The sequence below is a fragment of the Punica granatum genome, chromosome 4, assembly GCF_007655135.1.
Source record: "Punica granatum isolate Tunisia-2019 chromosome 4, ASM765513v2, whole genome shotgun sequence".
Taxonomy (NCBI): Eukaryota; Viridiplantae; Streptophyta; class Magnoliopsida; order Myrtales; family Lythraceae; genus Punica; species Punica granatum.
In genome coordinates this window covers 10122198-10144861 of record NC_045130.1, presented here as the reverse complement: position 1 = coordinate 10144861, position 22664 = coordinate 10122198, and the positions used below count along the sequence as shown (strand labels likewise).

The 22664-nt window shown below is 41.6% G+C and overlaps 5 protein-coding genes across 5 annotated transcripts; 4 read left to right on the top strand and 1 right to left on the bottom strand.

The window, feature by feature from the left end:
* Nucleotides 1-4285: 4285 nt before the first annotated feature.
* Nucleotides 4286-6352, top strand: LOC116202290. Its single transcript, XM_031533794.1, has 4 exons — nucleotides 4286-4585; nucleotides 4696-4932; nucleotides 5059-5124; nucleotides 5869-6352. The coding sequence occupies exons 1-4, from the start codon at nucleotides 4427-4429 to the stop codon at nucleotides 6022-6024; spliced, it is 618 nt and encodes a 205-aa protein (XP_031389654.1). The 5' UTR covers nucleotides 4286-4426; the 3' UTR covers nucleotides 6025-6352.
* Nucleotides 6353-10606: 4254 nt separating this feature from the next.
* LOC116205976 (agamous-like MADS-box protein AGL61) lies at nucleotides 10607-11447 on the top strand. Its single transcript, XM_031538687.1, has one exon. It carries the CDS (start codon nucleotides 10697-10699, stop codon nucleotides 11369-11371), a length of 675 nt encoding a protein of 224 aa, XP_031394547.1. The 5' UTR covers nucleotides 10607-10696; the 3' UTR covers nucleotides 11372-11447.
* Nucleotides 11448-11795: 348 nt separating this feature from the next.
* Nucleotides 11796-13377, top strand: LOC116204736 (agamous-like MADS-box protein AGL23). Its single transcript, XM_031536991.1, has 2 exons — nucleotides 11796-12215; nucleotides 12297-13377. Exons 1-2 carry the CDS (start codon nucleotides 12090-12092, stop codon nucleotides 13119-13121), a joined length of 951 nt encoding a protein of 316 aa, XP_031392851.1. The 5' UTR covers nucleotides 11796-12089; the 3' UTR covers nucleotides 13122-13377.
* A 1412-nt stretch (nucleotides 13378-14789) lies between these two features.
* Nucleotides 14790-17131, bottom strand: LOC116204735 (cilia- and flagella-associated protein 251). Its single transcript, XM_031536990.1, has 2 exons — nucleotides 16885-17131; nucleotides 14790-16570 (listed from the first exon to the last, which is right to left on the bottom strand). Exon 2 carries the CDS (start codon nucleotides 16511-16513, stop codon nucleotides 15122-15124), a length of 1392 nt encoding a protein of 463 aa, XP_031392850.1. The 5' UTR covers nucleotides 16514-16570; nucleotides 16885-17131; the 3' UTR covers nucleotides 14790-15121.
* Nucleotides 17132-17981: 850 nt separating this feature from the next.
* On the top strand, nucleotides 17982-19341 carry LOC116204737 (probable xyloglucan endotransglucosylase/hydrolase protein 10). The gene is made up of 4 exons (XM_031536992.1): nucleotides 17982-18213; nucleotides 18297-18397; nucleotides 18496-18689; nucleotides 18783-19341. The coding sequence occupies exons 1-4, from the start codon at nucleotides 18009-18011 to the stop codon at nucleotides 19183-19185; spliced, it is 903 nt and encodes a 300-aa protein (XP_031392852.1). The 5' UTR covers nucleotides 17982-18008; the 3' UTR covers nucleotides 19186-19341.
* The last annotated feature ends 3323 nt before the right edge of the window (nucleotides 19342-22664 follow it).

Genomic DNA, 22664 nt, shown 5'->3' with positions numbered 1-22664 from the left:
TAGAAGGAAAGGCACGGGAATTTCCATTCAGTCTGAAGCTTTGGTTACTGAACAACGGGGGAGAAGTCAAAGCAGAAATTTCTCTTCCAAGCATAGTAACTCACGTGGCAAATCGAGGGGCAGATCAAAGTCGAAGACGAGGAAAGTGGTCACTTGCTATCACTGTGGAAAAGAGGGACACTACAAAAGGGAGTGTAGAGCTCTGAAGAAAAATCAGAATGGCAACGGTGAGAGCAAGAAGGAAGAAGGCACTACAGCAGTGGCATGTGATGGAGAGACCTACATCATTTGTGATGAAGCTTATGTGAATTTCACATGTCAGGACTCTACCTGGGTTGCAGATACAGGTGCCTCGTTTCATGTCACTCCTCATCGGGATTTCTTTTCATCTTACACTACCGGGGACTATGGTTATGTGAGAATGGGGAATGGACAATCATGCAAGATTGTCGGTATTGGTGATGTCTGTCTAGAGACCGAGCTTGGCTGCAAGTTGCTTCTGAAGAAGGTGAGGCATGTTCCAGAAATTCGCCTTAACCTAATCTCGACGGGTCAGCTTGATGATGAAGGCTACAGTAACGAATTTAGTAATGGGAGATGGAAGCTCTCCAAGGGTTCGTTGATTGTGGCACGGGGTCAGAAGACCGACACTCTCTACAGGCTGCGTGCCAGACACAATTCCGGTCAAATTAATGTTGCTGAGGATTATCCTATCGAGCTATGGCACATGAGACTCGGACATATCAGCGAGAAAGGTATTCAAATTCTTGCTAGAAAGCAGTCTTTGCCCGTTAAAGGTATGCACTTTAGCACTTGTGATCACTGTTTAGCTGGTAAGCAGAGGAGAGTTTCTTTTGTTAGAAGTCGTCCCTCTAGATGCCATCATATACTTGATCTTGTGCATACAGATGTTTGTTTTATGTCGGATAGATCTCTTAGTGGTGCTCTCTATTTTGTGACCTTTATAGATGATCACACCAGGAAAGTTTGGGCTTACCCTATGAGAACTAAAGATCAGGTGACTGAGATTTTCAAGAACTTCCATGTAGCAGTGGAAAGAGAAACGGGCATGAAACTGAAATGTGTCAGAGCTGATAATGGTGGTGAGTATAGGGGTCCTTTCGAGAACTATTGCAGGACTCACGGTATCAAACTTGAGAAGACGGTACCGAAGACACCACAGCAGAACAGGCTTGCAGAGAGAATGAACCGAATTGTTGAGAGAGTTGTTGAGAGTTCGTTGTATGCTTTCTCAGGCGAAACTGTCTAAGCCTTTCTGGGGCGAGGCAATGAGGTCAGCGGTTGATCTTATTAATCTTACACCGTCAGTTGCACTTGATGGAGATGTACCCCAGCAGGTGTGGACCGGCAAGAAAGTATCATACAAGCATCTCAGAGTCTTCGGGTGCAGGGCATCTGTTCACATTCCTCGAGATGAAAGATCAAAACTTGATGCCAAGGCAAAACAGTGCATCTTCTTGGGTTATGCACATGAAGAGTTCGGGTACAGGCTTTGGGACCCTGATAGCAAGAAGATCATCAGGAGCAGGGATGTTGTCTTCTTTGAGGACCAGACAATCGAGGATTTGCAAAAGTTAGAGAAGGCCAAAGTAGGCAATCCTCACGAGATCTCTATTCCTGTACCGGTTGATGTAGAGCATCCAATGGAAGAAGTACCTGGTGAGTATGAAGAAACCACGACTGGGGGTGAGATTCCTCAGGTAGATGATGATGTGACTACGGATGATACAGGCTCGCAGTTACAGTTAGAGCCTGCAGATGTACCTAGACAATCTGATAGAATAAGACGATCATCTACAAGATATCCGCCTCATGAATATGTGCTACTGACTGACGGGGGAGAACCTGAGTGCTATGATGAAGCTGTGGCACATGAGTACAAGGAGCACTGGTTGAAGGCGATGAATGAGGAGATGAACTCCTTGTCTGAAAATCACACGTATGACCTAGTGAATCTACCGCAAGGTAAGAGAGCATTGAAGAACAAATGGGTCTACAGGTTGAAGACAGAGAACTCGCGACCTCGATACAAAGCTCGACTGGTAGTGAAAGGTTTCAACCAGAAGAAAGGAGTTGACTTCGAGGAGATCTTCTCGCCCGTTGTCAAGATGTCATCGATCCGAGTTGTTCTCGCACTGGCAGCTAGTCTGAACTTGGAGATCGAGCAGCTCGATGTAAAAACAGCTTTCCTGCATGGTGACTTGGAGGAAGAAATATATATGGAGCAGCCTGAAGGATTCCGAGTTAAAGGTAAGGAGCATTTGGTGTGCAGGCTGAGAAAGAGCTTGTATGGGCTTAAGCAAGCACCTCGGCAGTGGTACAAAAAGTTTGACTCTTCATGTTGAGCCATGGCTACACACGGACAACTTCAGATCATTGTGTGTTCGTGAAACAATTCTCGGATGGTGATTTTATCATTTTACTGTTATATGTGGATGATATGTTGCTTGTCGGTCATGATATGAGCAAGATTGCAGAGTTGAAGAAAAAGCTCAGCAAGTCCTTTGCCATGAAGGATTTGGGACCGGCAAAGCAGATCCTTGGGATGCATATTTCTCGTGACAGATCAAGTGGAAAACTTTGGCTTTCTCAAGAGAAGTACATCGAGAAGATTTTGGATCGGTTCAACATGGGTAATACTAAACCAGTTTCATCACCACTTGCTTCTCATTTCAAACTTAGCTCGAAGCAATGTCCTACAAGTGAGAAGGAGAGAAAGAAGAGATGAAGAAAGTTCCTTACTCATCAGCTGTAGGAAGTTTGATGTATGCCATGGTCTGTACAAGACCAGATATCGCTCATTCTGTTGGTGTGGTTAGTCGTTTTCTCTCCAATCCGGGGAAAGAGCATTGGAATGCAGTTAAGTGGATTCTGAGGTATCTCAGAGGAACATCCAAGGTGTGTTTACACTTTGGCACTGGTAAGCCAAAGTTAGTGGGCTATACGGATGCGGATATGGCAGGAGATATTGATTCCCGGAAATCCACTTCGGGATACTTGATGACTTTTGCAGGGGGAGCTATCTCATGGCAGTCAAGGCTTCAAAAGTGCATCGCTTTGTCTACAACGGAAGCCGAATACATTGCGGTGACCGAAGGTTGCAAGGAGATGTTGTGGTTGCAAAAGTTTTTGCAGGAGTTGAGCTTGAAGCAAGAAAGGTATGTTCTACACTGTGATAGTCAAAGCGCAATTCATCTTTGCAAGAATCCCACTTTCCATTCGAGGTCGAAGCATATCGATATCAAGCTTCATTGGATTAGAGATGTGTTGGAGTCCAAGCTGGTGAAGCTAGACAAAGTGCACACCGATGAGAATGGAGCTGATATGATGACAAAACCTCTCGCTAGGGAGAAACTTCATGTTTGCCGAAGTATAGCCGGTATGCTTGAAGCCTCCAAATAGTCGGGAGGGGGAGTTTGTTGGGTATCCCTCCAATTTGGAGGAAGTTGGGCTCAAATTGTATTGGGCTTTTATCGGGCTTTAATAGGCCCAAGAACCCATTTTTGTTAGGGTTATTCTTCAGCAAATCAGCTGAGGTATAAAAGCAGCAGCAGACTGCAGTAGCAGCAGAGTGTAGACAGCAGCGGCAGAGGAGCTGCAAGCAGCAAAACAGCACAAAGAACAAAGGAAGAGCAGAGCCGAATTCTGCTCAACAGGGGCAGCGCGCAGCTGGAGATCAAACCTCGATCGGGACGTCAAACGAACTCCGATTGGGACGAAATTTTGACAGCAGCTTCACAACACGTGGGGCTAACTTCTGAACGGTCAGAATTTCTATTCGAGCTCTGTAGGTGCTGTTTCAGCTGATTTTGTGAACCACCCGGTGTGGGTGACGAATTTAGTATTTGGGTGATCCAAGAGAGTGTTTCTCTTGAGTTTGGTGATCCAAGGGTTTACCCTTGATGAAAGACATTGTATAACCTTCATAGTGGATCGTTGATTCGGAGTTGGTCCCGTGGTTTTTCCCCACATTGGGGTTTTCCACGTAAAATTCTTGGTGTTGTTTTACTTTACTGCTTGTTGGTTGATTTGATTAGTTCCTATCTCGATTACACTAGAAGGGGAGGAAGATTAATCGCTGCGTTATTGTTTGGTTGAGTACATCCCTAACCCAACAAGATGATAGTGCAGTGCAGTCACACAAAATCTTACATGGGACAAGACATCCCGAATTTGGTTTTTACCAAAGGGACATCGTGCCCTATATATCTTAAATATATGTCGTCCTTTGTAACCGGAGATGGGTTGGACCAGTAAATCATATAAGGGGTCCGGTTCGTGTAGACGCCGGTTCGGCGCCGTCTTCTTGTCCGATTGCCGACGGTTGGCCTGGCGGAAGCAATGCTCCCCTGAAAAGTGAAATCTCTGCCCCCTCTGTCTCTCTCTCTCTTTTCTGTCGACCGCCATGGCTTCACTATCGACCGCTCTGCTCCTACCACCCTGTCCTTCTTCTCTCGTCCACAACCCAAACCTCCGAGTCTCGTTCATCCGCAGTCAAAGCTTCACCTACCGGATAAACACTCAGCTCCGGCGAGCTTCATCTCGTTCACCCAATTTCTCTCAGGTTCACCCTCCGTGCACGTACGGACAGCCCATCGATCCTTTATCCATCCCAATTTTCTCCGTCGGAATCTCCATTTTGATGATTTTTGTTTCTTTTTGTTTGTTGCTCAGGAAGGAGCTAACTTGGGAGCGGACCCGGTGAGCGGCGAGAGGATCTGGAGCCGCACGATCAGTTCGGTGTACGGCGTGGATCGCGAGTTCGGAGACGAGGAAGATGACAGCGACGAGGAGGAAGATCGCAGCTTGGACCTGCTGGTGAGGTTTGTCCAGAATGTGTTCAGGAAAATTTCCAAGAGAGCCAGGAGGGCAGTCCGATCGGTTTTGCCTCTGTCAATTCCTACCGAGCTGGTAAGTCCCCGAGCAATTGATCTTTTTTTCTTTCAGGATCTTCCCAAATTTCTGAGGCAATCGAATGAAGAACTCAAATGAAGTTTCTTGTTCACGGACGCAATCATTTTGGCTTTTCCACTGCAGGTCGGATTTTCTGTGAATGGAGTTCTGGTGCTGGCGTTCTTGTGGGTTCTGAAGGCGTTTCTCGAGGTAGGAATGTTATGCTTCGTTCAGAAGCTTTGAACTTCGTTCTTGATCTGCTTGGTCTTGCTTCACATTTGATCGAAGAATCTTTGTTTCAACCACTATAATGAGAACTCATGTCTAGTTAATTACATGATTGGATTTCACTCTCTCGTGTCACGTTGCTTGTTATGAGTCAATAGAGATTGAGTGGATCAGAAATTGCATTCGATTTAGTTCGTATTGATTCAATTCATTCGTTCCAAACAGGCCTTTATTATACTTTGACGATGTTGTATCCTTGCCTAATCCAGCCAACTGATAGTTATTAGTCCTGATGTGCTAGCTGTTCCTTTCGGTTTTCTTAGCATGGGCTCGGTCTTGGATCTCGATGCTATCTTATATCGAATGCTTTCACTACTGACACCCTGCAATAAATACTTATCAAGCAGTTCCCTCCTCGGGGTATTTCGTACTTGGGAATGTTGAGTTGAAATACCAACCAAGAAAACCATTTTGCAGTTGATGTTTTACATAATACCATAGTTCACTAGGAATCTGCTGTGACATGAGCAGTTCTTTTTCTGGATAATTAGGGTAAGTGGCTGTAAGCCTGTAAGCCTCATCTGTATCAAAAAACTTATTTTATCATTAAAGATCCTATAATGTTGTGGTCGTACATTTGTCGTCAAACTTGCACTTTCTTCCCACTGTATGAACATCTTCTTTTCCCTACAATTGCGTGACTAATCTGTTCCATGTTTGTATTAGGTGGTGTGCACCCTTGGAAGTGTCGTGTTTGTGAGCATCCTGCTGATCCGTGGTGTATGGACAGGAGTTGCCTATCTACAAGAGGCACGTTACCACAAGCTGAACGGTGTCAATGATGACCCCCGAGCCTGGACAAATGCACAGCCTGTGACTTGATTTCATTACCAAGGATCCATCAACATTTAAGCATGTGGAACCAACCACACATGATAACAGCAAAAACCTTACTGAAAGCCCATCTTAGACGATGAGCTTTTCGGACAAGGAAGAGATGCAGCAGAATGCTTATAGAGCTTTAATTATCAAGAATAATGTTTAGGCAAAATAACCTCTTTCATGTATGTATTCTTTCCCAGTAGGCAAGACTATACTCGTAATCGAGCTTACTTAGCTGTTATATGAGGTTAAACGTTTCTTGCAACCTCTGCAACACTTAAAATCGTATTTGTATAATGTCGGGGTATAAGATCACTCAAATTTTGTACGATGTGCTCTTCAATAGAAGTCTCTGATGTCCAGCCGGTTTGCACTGCAACCAGTCCATTTGGCTATGGAAAACTCTTCCTGTTTCGCATCTTCTTATAGTCGACATGGCATTTTCAAAACCACGCTTCTATAATTTACTAATTAACAGCAAAGCGAGAAGGAAATAGTTATGAAGGAGTCACTCACATCGCTATGCCATGAAACCCGCTAAGTTTCATGTCTCTTCACGATGTCCATTTCCTTTACACATTGATATGCCTTCTTGGGCTAATCTTTTTTCTCTATTGTGAGGTCAAAATCAATTTTCTTATAGAGGATTACCAGCCAGAATAGGCAACGTTGGCACGTGAATTTTGCTTTGGATACAGAGGAAGCTATCGATTTAGATTTCAAATGAAATACGTCTTCCACCTGTAGAATCATTGTAAGCATATCTTGGAAACAATCGACTCAATTATACCTTTTCTATATCTTTTTTGAATCACCAAAGCCTTCAATTATGCCAACCCAAATCTGGGATAAACTATGCCAACCCAAATCTGTGGGAGGGCGAGGCTTTAGAAGAGCTGCCGATACTAATGAGGCAATGCTCTCGAAAACCGCTTGGGCTCTTACTTCAAAAAAGGACAACCTTGCCATGAAGGTTTACGTGCGAACTATGAGAATTTCTTTGCCCCCCAATAAGAACCGCATCGGCCCAATCTCATGTTTGGAGAGGGGTGCAATGGTGCCGAGATACTCTTCAAGCATGTACGTCTATTTTGATCGGAAATGGAGCCACCATCTCAGTTTGGAAAGACCCATGGACCCAGGTATGCCTAATTTCAAACCTAATCCAGCCTTAAATATCCATATCGACGAAGAAATCAAGGTACGAGATCTCTTACTCTTCTCTCCTCTGAGATGGAATGTCCCGTTGATTACGAACCTATTTGATGAGGTAACCGTGAAACATATTCTCAATATTCACATTGCTGTCTCAAATGTTGATGACTCTCTCATTTGAACCCCAAATTCTCAAGGCAAACATTCGGTCAAGTCTTTTTATGCACTGGATAAAAAAGACAGGTTTAGCATACAATCATCCTTTAATTGGAAACGACTTTGGGCCTTCGAAATTCACGAAAGACTAAAAATCCATCTTTGGAGATTTGTTAGTGAATGTCTCCCATGGTTTTCACACGGTGGATCATCATTTCCACTTTGTAAAACCGATTCCGATAACTATGCTCATCTCTTTCAGTGAATGCATTTTCTATCGTGTTGTTTGGAGGGAATCACTGTGAAAGTTAATTGTTGATAATTTTCCTAACGATAGTCCAACGTCCATTATCAGTTTCTGGGTCCAGCCCCATGTCCTTTTGCTGAATTCAACATTTTACACTTTATGGTGCTGTTGTTCACTATGTGTTATGGAATTTTAACGAATGAATGTTGCCATGCAGGGGTTAGGGCTTTTATTGATCAGGCGCTGCAGCAGACACGTAGGACTTATGAGGACCATTCAAGAGGGGAAGTACATCATTGGCAAGATACGGGAAAATTACTTGAATGATACAAAATTTTTTAAGTTGTAACGCGGATGGTACAAAATCTTTTTTTTTTAATAACAATTCGATACAAAACGTATCAAATTATTTCAATCAAGTCCAATTCATCAATTTTCGCAGACGCCATGAAAGCTTTCTGACGTGGTACGTGATGTGACAAGTCGTACTGTAAGTGGCTCAAAGCTTTTAGCATTACGTAACAAATGGGCGCAAAAATTTATTAAGATGTAACAAATGGGTACGGAACTTTTATTAAGATATAACGAAATAATACAAAACTTTTAGCATGATGTAACAAATTGATACAAATAGCGGAGCAAATGAAACAATGTTAAAGTAAGTTAACCTGCTTTAGTACCCATCGATTTTACATAAATGTCGAGTGCAGAATCTTTTCTCTGCAAGAGGAAGCAATTTAACAAGGGATTGAACTAACCCATTGATAACATAAAACAAGAAAAAAAAACTTGCTTACTTTATTAAGATGTAACAAATAAGTACGAAACTTTTATTAAGATACAAGGAAATAGTACAAAACTTTTAGCATGATGTAACAAATTGATACAAATAGCGGAACAAAGAAGACAATGTTAAAGTAAGTTAACCTGTTTTAGCACCTATCGATTTTACATAGATATCGAGTGCAGAACCTTTTCTCTACAAGAGGAAGCAATTCATCAATGGATTAAACTAATCCCTTGATAACAGAATATAAGAAAAAAAACACTATTAGCAAGTCCCACAGGTTAACTCGCTTTAACATTGTCTCATTTATTTCACTATTTGTATCATTTTATTATATCATGCTAAAAGTTAAGTACCATTTCGTTAGATCTTAATAAAAGTTTTGTACCCATTTGTTACACCTTAATAAAGTTTTATACCCATTTGTTACATTATACTAAAAGCTTTGAGCCACGTACGATACGACTTGCCACGTCACGTACCACGTCAGAAGGTCTTCACGGCGTCAGTAGAAATTGATGGATTGAATTTGATTGAAATAATTTGATACGTTTTGTACCAAATTGTTACAAAAAAAAAAGATTTTGTACCATCCACATTACAACTTAAAAAGTTTTATAGCACCCGAGTAATTTTCCCGACAATGTACAAAGGAAGGCCCCCGATCTTTGCGGCCTCAATGGAGCTTCAGGTACCCCATCGCCTCTGAAGCTGCAGTGCCTATGGACCGACCCCCTGCAGCCCAAGATCCACACAGAGAGCATTCCATCTTTCCACTCGCTGCCCCACCTACTGGTAATCCTCACAAGAGGTTGGTGGAAACTCAACATGGACGCAGTTTGGCGAGGATCCATAACCGCCATCGCCGGTGTCGCACAGCCCATTAATGGTGACATGTACTGCTCATGGCGTGCACCAGTTACAGCAGCCTTGCCGTTCCAAGTGGAAGCCCGAGCTATCCTCACTATTATCTCCCTTGCCCTCAATCTCGGTTGGTCGAAGATTTGGCTCGAATTAGATGCCCTAGTGCTTACTAATGCCTTGATTTGTCCCGGGAGCATCCCTTGGGACATCAAGAACATTGTCTTAGATATTAGTATGCTCCTTTCCTCGTTCTCGGAATGGCATTGTACTTGGGTACCTTGATCTTTGAACCCTCGAGCACACGATCTATGTCAATTTGGCATACGATCAAATTGACTCTTTATGTATGTTTGAGGGCTACCCTTGTATTAATGCTCGGTTCTAATAATAATATTTGATGATGTTTATTCAGCAAAAAAAAAAAAAACCCTCCAATTATGATCATCCATCGAGATATCGTATCAAGTCGCATTAGGATGTATAAAAATGAAAGAATTTTTTTATTGATTCATACCATTTCCTTCACCACATGTGCAATATATTGTTCCCTTTCTAGATCAATATTGAAACCCAAGATGTCCATGTAAGTCAAATCCTTCGACTTCCTTAAGACAAAAATCGAGAAATTATTACCAATTAATTAATTAATAGCTCGTATCTAAACATTAAACTCCTACTACTTCCAACAGGGGCATTTATTTGCAAATATAACTTCGTAAAGAATTATCCATATAATTAATTAGTCTTATCCTAGTATTACCGCTAGAAATATATATACTCTTAAATCAAAATTCCATTATTTCTCACATATATTACAACTATATTTATTACCATAACTAAGGGAATTTATCTTTCGCGGGTTAAGGCTTAGTTGTCAATGTTATTAAGGAAGAAAGATGAACCTCGTTTGCTCATCGTGTTCGAGAGTTTGCATATCCAATTAAACACATTTATGAATTCCATCATTAGTAAAATACTTAAATTCCTTCATAGGTAAATTAAATTAAATACGTACATTTATGAATCATAGCATGACCATTGCTTCCCAATTCACCAACAAAGCCAACTTGCATACGACAGAGAGCTATTTACTATGAAGATATAAGGTTGACTTTAACCTTAAATTACAAAGAGAAACAATTCATTTATGTTGCCAACAAATAGTAATTCTTTGATGACATGAAATGATTAATACATGCAGATATCGTAACTCCCAAATCCTATCGCACTCAGTAATATTACTGAAGAAAATTAAATATTACCCCAAATAATAACCATTGTCATTATTTTACCCAGCTTGGATGCTCATTACTAGCTAGCTAGGGGCAGTACAAACCCTCTGTATATATATACTATGCAACTCTAGTCCCATTTCATCCCTACCAAGTTCTAGCTCAAGCAAATCAAGCAAGACTTGCTCGTTCTGTATCGAAAAGCTAGTAACCCGACAAGCTCCGATCAATATGGCCAAGAAGCCAAGTTTGGGTCGCCAGAAGATTGCCATAGCCAAAATCCCGAAGAAAAACCACCTCCAAGTGACCTTCTCAAAGAGGCGGTCGGGACTCTTCAAGAAGGCCAGCGAGCTCTGCACCCTGTGCGGGGTCGAGATCACGATACTGGTCTTCTCCCCGGCTAGTAAGGCCTTCTCGTTCGGCCACCCGGAGGTCGACTCCATCCTCGACCGGTTCCTTGCTTGCAACAACCCCGCGCTCGACTCCGGGGTGCGCCAGCTCTTCGAGGTCCACAGGAGTGCGAACATCCGCGAACTGAACGGAATACTGACCCAGGTGATGGACCAGCTGGAGGTGGAGAAGAGGCGAGGGGAGGAGCTCGATAATGCGAGAAAGGGCAAGAGCCAGTACTGGTGGGAGTCGCCGATCGATGAGATCAACAACCCGAACAAGCTTGAGCAGCTGAGATCATCGCTCGAGGAGCTCAAGCAGAACGTTATGAGGCAGACCAACAAGTTGATGATGGACCCTGTTAGCCTCATGACACCCTTCTTGGGACCAGACTGTAACGGGAGTAATAGTTCTGGGGACCAGTTCGAGAGGAAACCGAACCTCGACCAAGTCAACCATATTTCGGCTAATTTCCTGCAGTACTTCAGTTTTCCACAGGAGAATGGTCTCTTTTAGTCTATCAAAGGACAGTTCATTCCTAGTACCTCACTAGTCACTGCGGCCTGCAATTCTTTTTATTATTTAATTTTTATTCAGCACCTTTTAATTTAATTGTATTCGGAAAATAATGTTAATTTTCAATTTTACAAAGTGTTTTATTGTCAAGAATAATAGAAGAGCTTCGATATATATATATATATATATATATTGCACTCTTTATTGTCCAATGTCCCATCTTAATTACCGCAGATAATTAAACGATCAAATCATAAAGATGGGACTTATAGGAATTTTTCTGTGATTCTACTGTCTAGGCAGACGTGACCCAAGGTGCAGCCCTTCAAGATAAGGTTCTCTTGTTCAGAGGAAGGCATAAATTAGGCTACAAAATGTGAATTTTCCCCTGTAAAATGGAAAGAAACAATAGTCCGAGAGGCAAATGAAGCAAAAATTTCTCGCACATAAAATTAACCAATAAGCGTCTAATCATTCTTGCCTAAATTACCAAATCTAGAGCTTGCCAGAATCTTGTCAATGGTTTTATCGCAATATGCATCGGTCCAATTATTTCCTTGTTCCTAAACTTTTGGTGATTTCCCTAATCAGTCAAGATTTAGGAATCGGCCCATCTTTAGGGATAAATTCACAGGACATAATGTGTGTATATATATCACTCGTTTGGAGAAATCATTCTTGATTCTTGATTTGATCTCTTTCTGACACTCCGGGTTCAATGGTTGTGAGCTCTCTTCGCCCCCGAATGGTTGTTGGATCGAGGAGAAATGTTCGAACACCGAAGCCCAGCAAGGGCAGGAAGAAGATCGAGATCAAGAGGATAGCCAACAAAAGCAATCAGCAGGTCGTGTCGATATTAGCCAGGTTGTTGCTTTGTGGGCATATCGGAAATGTCTAAAAGGTCGGTCTTTTCTTTGTTTCACAGGTCACGTTCTCGAAGAGAAGGACGGGCATGTTCAAGAAGGCGAGTGAGCTCAGCATCCTGTGCGGAGCCCAGGTCGCGATAATTGTTTTCTCCCCCGTCCACAAGATCTTCTGCTTCGGCCACCCGAGTGTCGAGGCAGTCCTTAACCGGTATCTCCATGGCAGCAACTCGCAGCAAGATCACCAGCACCAGGTGGCACCCGCCAAGAAAAAAGAGGTCCTTAACCGGTATCTCCATGGCAGCAACTCGCAGCAAGATCCCCAGCACCAGGCGGCACCTGCCGAGAAAAAGGATGGCAATAACAACACCTTGGATGCGGCCTCAATCCAAGCACTGAACCTGCAGTATGCCAGAACGATGAAGGAGCTGGAGATAGAGAAGAAGGTGGTCCTTAACCGGTATCTCCATGGCAGCAACTCGCAGCAGGATCACCAGTACCAGGTGGCACCTACCAAGGAAATGGATGGCAGTAACATCGCCTTGAATGCGGCCTCAATTCAGGCACTGAACTGGCAGTATGACAGAACGATGAAGGAGCTGGAGATAGAGAAGAAGAGGGCTGTGGAGATTGAGTCCGAGAAGGGGAAGTCGAAGAGCTCTGGGTTTTGGTGGGAGGAGCCGGTTGATGTGGAAGGAATGGCTGTGGAGGAGCTAGAGCAGTACATCTTGGCCATCGAAGAGCTCATAGGCAAGGCTGCCACGAAAGCAGAGGACCTGATGACGAGGAGCCTTCTGCAGCCCTACACGGCGGGGACCGCTTCGGATGGACCGGAGAACATCGGGAATCTCGGACCTCATGGGTTTGGACCTCCTGGATTTTACTGATCCAAGCTCTCACGATTTACATTCACGTGAAAGTTCTCTTCAAAGACTGGAAATAAAAGATCACTGGCCATGTTATATACAGGCACCCTCATACCCTAACACGGCCGTATATATCTTGCACTGCATGCATCTTCGTCTTCTTTTCTCGTAACAACAATCAAAAGTTCCTAGTTTTGACATTTACATTCAAAAATCATTCATTTGATGTGAATGGATCAATGCTCCTAGTGGAATAAATATCAGCTACATGATCTTCCTTATCCTGTCAAAAACATCTGTTCTAAGGGAAGCTCAATTTTGAACCATTACAAACTGATTTCCATCCAAGAAAAAGATATAAGCTTTGATTTCCAGATTTTAGATATCATCTGGAACCGCAGAATCAGAGTCTAAAATAATTGGAAATAAGACTACGATATCAACAAGATTATGCTTAATGGCGCCATTCGGAAAACCCAGCAAGAGTTTCGCAAACTTTTTGCCTGGAAATTGGTATTTTGTATTCCCTGCAATAGTTTCGATTTTCCATAGTCATAACAGAAGCATATTCACAGATAACACCTTGACTGCAGACCGGACGGAAGGAAATGTGGAAAAGAAAAACCCGAAAGAAGTGTTGCATGACCTTTGACGATTGTTTTGGAACTTTGTACATATTTCCTATGATTGAATAATAAAACAGCACCTTATCGAGAAAAGAGGAAAAAAGACCTCTGACGATCATTCATTCTATTCATCGACAGCTACTTTTTAATCTGAGAGCGTGACCATTATGGGACTCAAAACAGTCGTGGCATTTTTATGTGAGAATGCCTTCCCCTTTTGCTTCTCTATTAGCTCTCCTTTCCCATTAATTGTCTTTACAAATTTCGGGTAATAAGGGGAGCTAGCCTCTGATCAACCGAACTGAGATGACATCGACTTTGAGTTCCTGGCAATGTCACAGGGCAGTCTTATACTCTTGAAGTGAATGTCTATTCCGACATCCGGGAGGAGGGGAATTACCTCTGGTTTGATCCTACTGAGGATTTCCATAACTATTCCATATCGTGGAAACTTCACTAAACAGTGTATGCTGCTAATTAGTGCTGCTTAAATTTTTCATGTTATTACTTGACCGCAATTAAGAGCATAAGACCAAAGCATGTATAGGTTTTCGAAGTAAACCTTTCTACATGTTATATAGCCTATTTGGAGTGAAAACATTCTGAAGATAATAATGACAACAATAACAATAAAAATAATACTAAATAACATTAACAAATACTATCCAAAATTTCGCATTATTTATTATGATAATAATAATAATAATAATGAAAGCAACTAACTAATAATTAAAAAAAATTGAAAGAAATGAGAAAGCAGTATAATACAGTGTCACACACCCCCACTTTATCAACCGAGAAGTTCCAGATTCAAATCTCTTTAGCAGAACCATTTGTACTCATTTATTTAGCTACACCATGCTTATTTTCGTCTGATTGATTGCAATTTTTTAATTTAATAAGAACTTGGTGGTAAATAACTAGCTAGATATATTAGCACACGAGATATGCATAGTCTAAAAGGAATAGTAGAATCAGAGTCTAAACTAATTTCCAGATTTTAGGTATCATCAGGAATCGCAGAATCTGAGTCTAAACTATAACTGGAAAGAAGCTTACAACATCAATGAGAAGGTGAGGTGTAATGCCATTAAGAAAGACCAGCAAGAGTTCTGGAAACTTTTGTTGGACAATTGGTATACTGTACTCCCTAGCAATAGTTTCGTTCCGATTTTCCATATTCATAACAGAAGCATTCATGGATAACAACTTGATTGCAGACCAGACAGAAAAGCAGAAAAGAAAAACCCGAAAGAAGTGTTACAAGACCTTTGAAGATCATTCAGCCTAATCATCAACAGCTACTTTTTCACTCTCTTTGAGAGCGTGACTATCACAGGACTCAAAACAGGGCCACTTTCTGGGGTTCACAAATGAAGGAAAAAGCCAGAGAATCTAACCAGTTTTAGCTTCACCAGATTCATTCGGCTCTGAATGTAGATGCTGAATGTTGTTATCATTGCTATCCTTCATGTTCGAAGGCAGTCTTAAATTGTCCCCACCCTCACCCTTTGCCTCAGAGCTAAGCTTCTGATCAGATACAGCTGCACGCGGATCAGTACCTGTAGAATTTGTAGACTCCACAGTTCCTGCACTGGGAGTCGCTAAAACTGAATCAATTCCTTTCCCATTGGAGGTTGCATTAGAATTTTTGTGTCCAACATCTACAGTTGAATTCTGAACTTGAGGCGGATTTATGATCGTCTCTGTTCCATTGGGAGGAGAAGTGGACAAATCTTCAGTATTCATTTCAGTGGCGGTAATATTTGCCAGGCTATTGTCTGTATAAACAGTTGAATTCTGAGGAGGCGAGTCTTCAAGGACTTTTACAGCATCAGTCTCATTCTCATTATCCTTACTTTGAGCTTCAGTCTCCTTCAAATCCGAACCTTTTTCAGCCATCTCAATTTTCTTGCCATCAGACATGGACACATTCTCGCCCCCATTAGTGTACTGGTTAGACGTGTTAGTGATGCTTTTCGATTCATTTGCAAAATCTAAATCGAATTTCTCCATCTCCGAGCTGATCAGCTGATTATTATCGTGGGCAACTGCACTTGAAGCATCGTCCCTCTTGTAATGTTCTTCCCTTGCTTCATGAATGCTCCTATCCACCTCATCATGCGCTTCATCCCCAGCGAGACTTTGATTTTCATCTTCCACAAGACCCTGCTTCTCTTCCTCCTCCTCCTCATTGCCTTCAGCAGTCTCCTTGTCTTCAGAGGCTTCCTTGTCTTCAGTGGTCTCCTTGTCTTCAGAAGATTCCTCTTCTCTCTCTTTCTCCTCGTCTATAAAATCTTCATCTCGATCAACCTCGTCTCGTGGTTTGTCTTGATTCTCGGGTTCATCATCTTTAGTCTCCTCCTCGTCTTCCACTTCACGCTCCTTTCCCCCTTCTTCTTCTTCTTGCCCTTCCTCTTCATCATGCTTTTCAGTTTCTTCACTTTGATCGTCTTCCTTTTTACTCATCTCTTCCTCCCGGTCTTCTTCTCCGTCTTCATGTTTATCTTCTTCCTCTTCCTCTTCTTCAACGTGCTTCTCATTCTGACCACCGACGTCCGCCACACGATTCAGATCTTTCCGCCCGAGTTTCACAACATCGCTACCGTCCTCCTCTTTTCTCGACAACTTTGCATCCTTTCCGCTCAACTCCCTTCTCTTGTCGTGTGAGTACTTAACTTGGTAAATCAACCAAAAGCAAATGCCCACTAACACTACAATCTGAAGAACGTGCTTCATCCTCACGCCTCTCGGCCTCTGGTTCCGACTCGTCGATCGCTTCAACATGATGTAGAATCAAACTCCTATCTCCTTTCCCCTGGAGACAGGGTCAACAGCAAAACCCTGTCCACATTCGATAATGGGATAAGAAACTCGAAATTCCAAACTAATCCGCAATCGGCTTATCGGGATATCTACTCAAACAAGATAACAATCATCAGGTTAACATTTCAAGGAACCCTAAAACCCCAAAACCCCCACCCCCAGACAAAACACTTAAGAATAGTTTCCCCAAAGCTCCATATCTCAAAATTCCAAGCAAAGCCCACAACAGAACCCGTGGAATAAGAACGGCGCGTGAAGCCAAACGAGCTCCATCACCACTACAAGCGAAGAACAAGAACAAGAACACGCCCAACAAAGATTGTTCTACTGACCTTTGGCGAGGGTGATTCAAGAACAAGAAGAAGCTCCACGCAGTGCGAAATGGCAGAGAGAGGACATGGAAAGGGAGAGCCTTGAAGAGCGAAACCAAGTCTGTGCAGTCAAAACCGAAGCTTCGTGTTGTCAGATAGCGCAGTCGATTGATCGGATCGAAGACACTATAGAGAGGATTGATTTAACAGACGCCGAAGGAACTGATGCTCTAACCACTTGCTGCTTGGCAGTAATTGGCTAAAAATGCTAAAAGTTGCCGTACTCGACGCATACGTTTCCTTATACGGTTCCAAATACGTAATCTTCGTCCTTGGGCCTCATTCTGGGCCTATCTCATTTCTCCATCATGGGCCGGTCCAGCCCAGAATACGTAAGGCCCAGTCTCCGCTGCAGATTCTTTCTTAATCTTCCTTGTGAAATTGCATCCCTGCCCCCCTGAAGTCGAACTACTTTTCGATTTTGCCCGAAAGTAGATTTTCTTGGGCAGCTTTGAGGAAGAAAAATCGAATCGGGGGACAGGAATAAGCTTTCCGGAAAGGTCCCTATAAAGGAATACTCGGAGGACAAGTTATGCTGAAAAGATCAATGAGTAGTCAACTTTTCAATTTTATTAGAAAAAATGTGGAGAGGCGTTTAGTGTTGGAAGGCTAGAGCTAATGCCATAGTCCGTTATTACACATTTGCGATTAAAATTTCTCGGGGGAATCATAGCTCTTCGATGTCCGACAAGATTTAATATATCCCATACTCGATGGGCATCGGATACAGAATTATCTCTTTACTTTTATTGAGCGCAAGGCTTGACTCAGATCTGTCACAGATCATCCGTGCATGCAATACATCCATTATTCAATCCGATAACTAGTAAATAATAAGCATGTTCAGTTACTTGTGCTCATTACATCCGCTAATTAACAAATCCTTGCTAGCAATGTGTTGTCTTGAAGATGCACTAACCAAACAATCCTTTGCTTCCCTCGGAAGATATATTAATTAGCTTAGTAGTCTTATAAAAAAGGTTCTTCCTTGCTTCTTCCTCAATCCTCCTCTTCCACAATCCATGCCTTACCTATATATAGATGCCCGAAACAACTTATACGATCACATTCATGTAAAAGACTAAATGCGAGGCAACATGAAACTACGGGGCGATAAAATCAGACTTATCACCCTTCTTGGGATGATAATAAACCTGGTGCGGATTTCTTCTGCTTCTGTTGTGTCATCAGGGGACTTCAATAAGGATTTCTTTGTGATGTGGTCTCCTTCCCATGTCAATACTTCTTCAGATGGTAGGACGAGAAGCTTGATACTCGACAAAGATACAGGTACTAGCTATAACGAATCAACAAGAGCCAGCAAACAAAAGATCGATCGTGTTTCTAATTGGAGATTTTCTTCTTCTTCCTAGGAGCCGGTTTTGCTTCCAATGAGATGTTCTTGTTCGGCCAAATAGACATGCAAATAAAGTTGATACCGGGCTATTCAGCAGGAACAGTTCTGGCATTTTATGTGAGGATTCTTCCCCCCACTCCCCCCCTTTTCCTTCTCTACCGGCTCTTCCTCTCTGTATATTAATTGTCTTGACGAATTTCGGGTGATTAATGCAGCTAAGCTCTGATCAACCAAACCGAGATGAGATCGACTTTGAGTTCTTGGGCAATGTCACAGGGCAACCTTATATTCTCCAAACGAATGTCTATTCCGATGGGTTCGACAATCGTGAGGAGAGGATTTACCTCTGGTTTGATCCTACCGAGGATTTCCATAACTATTCCATATTATGGAACCTTCACCAAATAGTGTAAGCTCTTAAATTGGTGCTTCTTATTAAATTTATTTTCATGCATGTTACATTTAATCACCGATCCGTTGAATTACTTTGACTTCTCCGCAGATTCTCGGTGGATTCGATCCCCATTAGGACATTTAGGAACCACGCAGACAAGGGAGTGGCGTTTCCCCGGTGGCAACCCATGAGCATCAAAGCCACCCTGTGGAACGGCGACTCATGGGCGACCCGGGGAGGCAAGGACAAAGTTGACTGGTCCAAGAGTCCTTTCATCGTGAGTTTTGCGAACTATACGATCGATTCCTGCATCTGGAGAGGAAACCCGAGGTTCTGTCGATCGAATAGTCCCGGCAACTGGTGGAATTGGGAAGACTTCAGCTCCTTAACCCCGATTCAGAAAAGATGGTTTAAGTGGGTCAGGAGATACCATATGATCTATGATTATTGCCAAGATAACGAGAGATTCCAAGGCAATCTCCCCAAGGAATGTTCCCTTCCTAAATATTAATTGATCAATTTCCAAAACTTGCTACCGCTTTAGTTTTTTCTTTTCCATATTTATATATTATTGTGGGTTTGTATGGATATAATTGTTTTGTGATTTGGGTTATGAAAAAGCATTGGATTGATGGAATTCCATCAATGTCCATTCTTTGAAGTAAAATGATTTTTACACAACAAGATGCATTTGAATTATTAGCATAAATTAGCATGCATTAAACACCTAAATCAGGCCATACTTATATCTCTCATCAAATTAGCAGAGTAAATTGAGACAAAAATTCGATGCGATGGGCAATCGGAGTCTAGTAGATTGATTTAGTCCAACGGACATTGACCATCTATATTTAAATAGAGGGCCGCACAGTTAAGCTTCGGGAGAAGGAGTTTGTAATCCTTTCTTTGATATTTTTTGATGAGATTACATGGTGTTTTCAGCCAATTGATTGAAACTAATTCTACAATCTCTCTGACAATTAGAAGCTTGTATTCTCTAGTTTTCTTTCTAAATAATTCCATTTATCTATTTACAAAAAAGGAAATTGAAAGGAAAATTAGAATGTTGAGCAATTTGGAGAACTAGACAAATAGATGTCGCAGCCCTGCATCCATAAGAGCGCTCATTTATAAAGTAAATACCGAATGAAGCGGAACTCGATGGAAAGAGATAATATTATGTCGGGTTTCAAAACCTGTAATAGCATAAAACTTGCAATGTAGTAATTGTGAAACTCTGGAAAAATAATGTGGGTGCTCAAAGCAGCCTTTACTGAAAATTGATAAACTCTTCGATCAATATCGTCACTTTCGGAACAAATACGAATTCACTTTATATTTTAAAAATCCTGAAAAATCACATAAAATAATTAATCCAGTTAGGCCCCGTTTGGTTTAAGAATTTTTTTTTAATTTTACTCCACTTATCTTCAATTCAACAACATAATTATTACTTTTATCTTTTTCTTCAATTTTTTTAACCATTAAATTCAATTTTTAATACTAAATTCTCTCGATTATTCATTACTTTTTTCACAATTCAACAATACAATTATTACTTTCTCTCAATTATTCATTACATTTTCACACATTTTCCCATAATTCAACAACAAAATCATTACAAATCAATTAAAACCAAAACTCAACTCCACTCAACTTTAAAATCAAACACAACCTTCGGATGTCTGAGCGAGTCACACCGGCCTCTTGAGGTGGCCTGCTGTGCTGCAGAAAGAGCAGTCGTGGACTGCTTGCAGGGCCCAACTTCGAGAGATGGGCCCTCTTCTTACAGAAAACGAAATGGTGCGTTGTTGGAGTCCACAGTAAGTTTATGAAATGAACTTTGTGTCAGAAGCAAACGGGAGCTTAAGAATGACCAGGATGAATTTCTCTGTTCATAGTTGTTTGCAGATTTTCCAAGTGCCATATCTTTCTAATCGTTCATCGAAAAGGAGTTCCGTAAAATGCTATGCATTTCATGTGATCAGAGGATTCTCACTATATAAGAATGTCGAACCAAAAATGCCTCCACAGTGAGCTGCCATTGACGAGCCTCATCCAGGCTTTCTCTTAATAAACAAATTGGACCAAGCTCGAGCCATGCAGACAAACCACAAATGAGACTAAGAGCTTACCGAAAAGCATGAATTTGATGTTCCAGACCATGGAAACCTGTAGCTAATGATCTAAGCTGCTGCCTCCAGGGTCGCAATATGTCACCTCGCTTATCTCGTCTCCTTCCTCTCTCTCTCTCTCTCTCTCTATGTCTCCATCTCTCCATCACTCTGTTGCAAGAGTCGGCAATAGGGAAACAAATTTCTTACCCTTTAGTAAAATGAATGCTATCATTTAACATCCAATTTGATGCTCGTTGGCTTAGCAATTCTCCAATTGGTTCCTCAAAAGCGTCTCATGCCAGTTTATTCCTCGAAGCTTCTTTTATTTATAAATTAGTCCTCCAAGTACCCCTAACTTGTCATTACGACAGGTGCCAGGTATTACATATATAGATGCGAGATTTCATATTTTATATATTTATCATTGAACTGAAATATTAAATATATTTCTTTATTCGATCCTGGTACCTGATGGATTCAGATTAATCATGTCATTAAACTTCCTTAGTAAGGCGACTCGCAAACCCAGTTGGCGTTGCTGTCGTATATATAGTTTGCACATGACCAACCACAGCCTGTTGTTGCACAGCACCCCCCCACACCAAATGCGAAGTGAGTCGTGCAGACCATGTGGGTGTGTAGTGCTTGCATTCTTTCCTGCTGGTGCAAGAATTTAAATTGTCATCATAGTCTTGCTTCTCTGTGCCGCCCACAAGTTGACTGCAACATTTATGTGCACCATATTGCAGTCCCTAACCCTTTGGTTTGGTTCGCGTAGTTGAGGGTGTACGCTGCCACGGTACTGTCTCAGACATTAATCCTCTAATCATTTCGCGTAGTTTGGGTTTTAGGTTTATAGCTAATATGATGCAATTTATAGAGGGCTCTTAGGGCTCAAACGCGTCCCATTTGGACATGCAACTTTGCTTCCAATTCCAAGTTAATTACGGTAAAGTGATTAAAATTAATATATATATATATTAGCAAGTTTGGCCGATTTTTTTTTTGGGTAAACTAATTGGCCTATTTATAGCTGATTTTGGATGTTCATGACTTCCCAAATAAGGTGCAAAGCTCTTCTTTCTTTTCTTTTTCTCAGGGAGAGACGCAAAGCTTCTAATATAAGGTCCCGTTGGTATGGTGGAATGGAATGAAACGAGATAGAATGGAATGGAAAGATTTTAATTGAATGAAATGAAATAATGGGTCAATCTTTCATCGATAGGATCAAACATTTCTTTCTTTTTGGCCATTTATTGGGGCAGGTAAATTCCACAATCATCACTTTGGTGCCAAAAAAGCAGAATGCAAATGCAATGAAGGATTTTTGGCCTATCTCTTGTTGTAATACCATTTTATAAATGCATCACAAAAATTCTTGTAAATAGAATGAAGCATGTGTTGCCTAGTCTTATTAGCGAAATCAATGTGCTTTTATAAAAGGTAGGAAAATTTTTTCAATGGGAAAAAAGGAATTAGTCATGGCAACCCACTCTCGCCTTATCTATTTGTTATGGCAATAGAGCTCCTCTCACAGCTCCTAAACTTAGTTGCAACTGCTGGTGCTATAGGCTATCACCCGAGGTGTAAAAGGATAAAGTTGACTTATTTATGCTTTGCAGATGATTTATTTGTCTCCATTGATGCTTCTGAGAGATTTGTTTCAACCATTGTCGATATCTTAAGGAAGTTTTATTTTCTTTCTGAGCTGAGGTTTGATCTTAAGAAGACAAATACTTTTTGTGCTGGTATTTCTGAGGAGAACACCAATGATTTGCTGGATCTCTCTAATTTCAAGAAGGGGAGCTTGCCTGTGAGATATCTATGAATTCCTCTTGTTTCTGGTAAGTTGTCTGTGAGAGATTGCGAGGCT

Coding starts and splice junctions, on each gene's coding strand:
- LOC116202290 (XM_031533794.1), top strand. CDS start 4,427: ATGGCTTCACTATCGACCGCTCTGCTCCTACCACCCTGTCCTTCTTCT. Junction 4,586..4,695: donor GTTCACCCAATTTCTCTCAG/GTTCACCCTCCG, acceptor TTTGTTGCTCAG/GAAGGAGCTAACTTGGGAGC. Junction 4,933..5,058: donor TGTCAATTCCTACCGAGCTG/GTAAGTCCCCGA, acceptor TTTCCACTGCAG/GTCGGATTTTCTGTGAATGG.
- LOC116205976 (XM_031538687.1), top strand. CDS start 10,697: ATGGCCAAGAAGCCAAGTTTGGGTCGCCAGAAGATTGCCATAGCCAAA.
- LOC116204736 (XM_031536991.1), top strand. CDS start 12,090: ATGGTTGTGAGCTCTCTTCGCCCCCGAATGGTTGTTGGATCGAGGAGA. Junction 12,216..12,296: donor CCAACAAAAGCAATCAGCAG/GTCGTGTCGATA, acceptor TTTGTTTCACAG/GTCACGTTCTCGAAGAGAAG.
- LOC116204735 (XM_031536990.1), bottom strand. CDS start 16,513: ATGTTGAAGCGATCGACGAGTCGGAACCAGAGGCCGAGAGGCGTGAGG.
- LOC116204737 (XM_031536992.1), top strand. CDS start 18,009: ATGCGAGGCAACATGAAACTACGGGGCGATAAAATCAGACTTATCACC. Junction 18,214..18,296: donor GATACTCGACAAAGATACAG/GTACTAGCTATA, acceptor TCTTCTTCCTAG/GAGCCGGTTTTGCTTCCAAT. Junction 18,690..18,782: donor TGGAACCTTCACCAAATAGT/GTAAGCTCTTAA, acceptor ACTTCTCCGCAG/ATTCTCGGTGGATTCGATCC.